The sequence below is a fragment of the Empidonax traillii genome, unplaced genomic scaffold (genome assembly GCF_003031625.1).
Source record: "Empidonax traillii isolate 1590-97213 ecotype Southwest subspecies unplaced genomic scaffold, ASM303162v1 scaffold104:size2570737, whole genome shotgun sequence".
Classification (NCBI taxonomy): Eukaryota; Metazoa; Chordata; class Aves; order Passeriformes; family Tyrannidae; genus Empidonax; species Empidonax traillii.
In genome coordinates, this window is record NW_020955297.1 from 2,079,057 (window position 1) to 2,083,823 (window position 4,767).

At 39.0% G+C, this 4,767-nt stretch overlaps 1 protein-coding gene across 1 annotated transcript in view; it reads left to right on the forward strand.

The window, feature by feature from the left end:
- Positions 1-4,767, forward strand: part of PTPRG (protein tyrosine phosphatase, receptor type G) — a 396,402-nt gene that overhangs the window by 206,457 nt on the left and 185,178 nt on the right. Inside the window, exon 3 of the mRNA XM_027882233.1 lies at positions 2,322-2,501. Within this exon, the coding sequence (XP_027738034.1) occupies positions 2,322-2,501 (180 nt within the window). The remainder of the gene's footprint in view (positions 1-2,321; positions 2,502-4,767) is intronic.

The following is a 4,767-nucleotide window of genomic DNA, read 5'->3' on the forward strand; positions in this document are numbered from 1 at the left end:
TTAGATTTTTTTCTTTAATAGTTCAGCTCCAGTATGGAAACATTTTATGCACGAAAACTAATAGTGTTACATGAAGAAAGCAGATACTGCTGGCTTTTCTTTGGTAAATTATAGATTTATAAGCAAGTGAAGCTACTGTATTTATAGAAAGAGATTTATTGCTATTAAATTCAAGCAAGTCAAATTAATAAAAAAAAAAGTAGACAATGTTTTTTAAAATGACACAAACCTATACAAACCTTCAAAGATCTGTGCAAAACTACATTTCAGCAAGAGTCAGTCCAGGTATCTGAGTCCCTTGAGGTTTTATTTCAACATGGTGGTTTGTTTGTTTACCCTTATGGCTTATTTTATTCATTTTGACAAGGAAGTTTTCGCTGCAAATAGGTTGAGAGCTGGCTATACTTAAAATAAATAAGTAAATGAAAAATTATGGCAAGATGCACGGAAGGAACCCTACAGTTCCTGTTAAAATAAATCCGCCTACTCAAAAAAAAAAAAATTCCCCATTGACACAGAATACTTTAAAAAGAAGAATTTGAGTGCACAGCTCCTTTTGAATGCACAGCTGAAACCACTGAGATAGCCTCTGTGAGCAGAGTGCTTTTGAAAAGCTCACCCCTTGTTTATAACAAAGCCAAAAAATGAGAGCTGGCAGGTTTGATTATATGTAGTGCTAAACATTTTAAAGCAAATTCCCAAATTTCGTGGGGTAAGATGCAAGGTTATATGGAAAGTAAATCTGAATTTCCAATTAATTCACTGCAAACCAATTACTAAGAGCATCCTGATTTGAGAAAAATAACAGTATTTCAGCAGAACACTTTTAGTTTCCCCCACATAAGGTTTTTAATAATTCTGTTCTCCATGGTTGTGGTACATTGGGAAATTAACTGGAAGTGGCTTTTGCTGACAATACAAGTTGAACCATGAGATAAATGGAACTGATTTTTAACCTGGGCAGATGATGTAAATGATTTTTAAAGGATGTTACAGTTTTGACTAATTGTACTTGAAAGTAAAACACTTTCTTGCTGTCACTTGGGTACCAGACAGCATTTGTGTGTGATGGGTATAGCACAAAATCTTGCTATTGATTAAGTGTCCTGCATTAGCTCATGAATGCATTTTGCAACCAGACAGATTGAAGCCCGGGGTCCAGAGAAACTGGCTTTCACAACTGCTGGGTTTGGGTAGCACTAATTGAATTTACATATGCTCCTCAGATGCAAGGCTAATAAATGCACATTGATGCATCATTTACTGCTGTCTGCCTATCGAGCAGACCTGCTGACTGTGTAGTTCAGAGGTGCGATACAGGTGTGACATCAGGGGTCTCAGGAGAGCAGGGTTCAAGTTGGTTTTGGTAGTTGAGCTTTGGGAAATTGTTTCCCTTCTCAACCATCAATTTCCAGCTGTTAAGCACTTCAAGAACTGTGAGGAACAAGTGCTTTACAAGAACTCTGTGCTGTTATTTCAGGATCTAAGATAATCTTTTAGTCTCTGTTAATACAATTTAAGTTTGGGGATGAAGGTCATAAGAAAAATTTGAGATTCATGGGAGATTCTCCTAAGTGTGCTGCTGAATGTACTAGTGCACCTAGAGCTGGTATGTGGTGTGGAGGACAAGGTCTTTGCCTCAAACTTTTTATTTTTCCATATTATTTTAATTGATTGTTCATCGAAACCAGGAGACTCATGTAAGAATAGCAGCAAAAGAAAGTTACAATGTCTTCCTGACAGGAAGTCCTCTTTAGTTCCTCCATCCAGAGTAATTTTCTTTCTTTGTTGTTTTCTTCAAATTTACTAATATACATTTAGTTTACTTCTTTCTTTTTATCTTTTCTGGCTTCAAAACCTCCAAAAGAAATGAGATCATTAATAAAGATCATATTATTTAAGTGAAGCATCGCACAAACACAAGTTAATGGGTAGCTGTGATGTTATTTCTCCATTGTGGAAAGGTAAACTGTATAGCAATATATTAAGTCTGAAGCTTTAGGGGAGTTCCCATAGCACCATGTTAATTGCTAACACATGAAGAAGAGGAGCTTGAGAACTGCAGATAGTTTTATGGAATAGTAATTTTTAAAAAAGGCCATTGTTCCTTAGTGCCAGAGGCGAAGTTGGAGCAGGGCACAAAGGCAGTGGATTTCAATCTCCTCATATAAGTTTACGTGTCTTAACCTCTTTCACACGTGAGAAGCTGAACTGCAGTGAAGTTACCTGGGGAGTTTTAAGTGCTTCATCCTCACACTTAAGAGTTATCCTAATACTATTGAGCCACTGGAATGTTAATTGGCATTGGTGTTTTTTACCAGGTACCTATGGTCCCGAGCACTGGGTTGCTTCCAGTGAGAAGTGTGGAGGGTCTCACCAGTCTCCTATAGACATCGTAGACCATCTGGCCCACGTTGGAGATGAGTATCAAGAGCTGCAGCTTGATGGTTTTGACAATGAGTCTTCGAACAAGACTTGGATGAAAAACACAGGGAAAACGGGTATGTTCTCTTCTATTCGTCTCCATAGCCTGCCTGCAGTCAATTAAAAATTCAAGCCATGTTCCATCCTCCTCTTTTTTCATTGTTCTGTTGTTTGGGTTTTGTGGCTCTCTTTTTTTTTTTTAATATAATTTTCCAGTAGGAGCCACCTACCTCTGCCTCTGCATTCTGTGCAGAACTAGTTCTGCAGATTGATTTTAAGGGGGCTTTTTTTAAGGGTTTTTTTTTTGTTTGTTTTTTGTTCTCAGTATAAGCTAATTCTCTTGGTAGTCAGTTGTTCCTCAGAATAAAAGGCAGTGTAAGAGTTTCAAGGTGTAACCTTGAGTTATCAGCTTTGGGAGGCTGTAACATCTAATCCAAAAGGCTGCTGAAATTCAGGGCTCTAGGGGGAAGAAAAGGGGAAATCTTAGAAATTGAAAGATTTTAGAGAAGAAAGAGCAATAACTGCTCAGAGTAGAAGGGGCTTATTAATGTGTTTCTGATATGATTATAGCACAGTATTCTTCACTGAACTGAATTCTTTTCTGCTCTGTCTGTTCTGCCTTTTAGAGAAAAAAGAACAGGCATGAGTACTGCTTATTTTTACCAAAACAGTTCACCGAAAGGTCAAGGTTGATTTATATGCAAAGCCACATGCGTTTGATTACTCTTTAATTCTAAAAATGTAAAACACAGAAATTATAAGACCACCCTCTTCATTTGACAAGGTCAAATATTTTTAGAGAATTGGATTAAACCACTAATTAATTCAATTTTATTTATTGGAAGTATATTTTTATCTTTATTAACATCTGACATGCATCTCTATAATGCTTTCTGTACTGTGTCCATAGCCAGAGGTCTGCTAGCAAAACCCAGGGCGTGTACCTGCTCAGGCAGTTTGCAGCATGACCTGGAATACACCCATGGCTTCCAGGGGATTTTGGATCTGAGCCAGGACCTGGAGTCCAGCAAGTGCTTCAGATCCAGCGGTTCAGGATCTTAGCAGGAGCTGAGAGTTATTGCCCCTCAGATGAAATGGAGTGGCAGGCTGTGATCCTGTTTTCTTTTACTGCAAAGCCAATCCAGTTAACATAAACCACCACCAAGCATAGCTGGGGGTTTTGATGCATTACTGAAGGGGTTTTTTTTCCAGCTTTACTAAGATATGCTCCTGACTGCTTTGAAATCCTGACTTTTTTTGCCCTTTGTAGCAACATGAGGTTCAGACAAGGTTGAATGCTATGGAAATTTGGTGCTTAATTAATCTATTCGTGATATGAACCTTGCCCTTATGGTCACAGAGGCTGTTTGTGGTAATCAGTAATAAATGTAATTAGAAATACCATGAAAAAGTGATGATTCTATTCTTCAAAGAAGGGTGCTGGTGCTATACTGTACATGTATGGACACACTCTGGCACTTCTTGCAGTGAGGGGCCCAAAAGTGAACACAGGATTCAAGATGTGGCCTCACCAGCACCAAGTACAAGGGGACAGTCACTGCCCTGGTCCTGCTGGCCACACTATTGCTGATACAAGCCAGAACCTTGTTCTGTTGAACTGAAATGTGCCAACACATTTTCCAGTCTCCACACAGCTGGCAATGAAAGCTGAACCTTCAGTCTTCTCTGCTGGGTGATTTTAGCACTGCTGCTATATTTGATTTCCTCACCCATTGGGGTATGGATTTTTGCTGACAAGTTATTGCTTCTCAGAGCAACAGTAACTGTCACTTTTTTTGGTAACTTACAGCCTTTTACTGGTAACGTGAAGACTCTTTTTGCCTTGCTGTCAGCCCGGGTTTCTTCTGCTGAGTTCCTGACTCCTCCCTTGTTTTATCGAGTCCCATTCCTTTTCTTGGTTTTCTGACCTTTTAAAGAAAGTTGCCCAGGATTATTTTTTGAGGTGGTAAGTGGTAGAGCAGCAAACCAAGTAGGATGTTTTGGCTTGTGGGTAGAAGATAGAGGCAGGCTGTGCCGTAAATTGCGACGCATTTTGGCAGCAGAGTCTTGGAGCAGATGGCCACGTGAGACCTTTGTATTGCAGACTGGCAGAGACAGTAAACTAAATAACTGCTTAAGCAATGGTGACGGATGTGGAGGGCATTTCTTTGCAATTAATGACTGGTTAAAAGAGACAGGGGTCCCAGGCAAAGCCAAAGGCCCTTAACCTTAACCTTAACGCTCATTAACTGGCAGGAAATGTGTTACTTAGGTTATTGTTATTGCTATAGGACCTAGTCTTCTTTTTTTTTTTTTTTTTTTTTTTTTTAAGAATAGATCTTT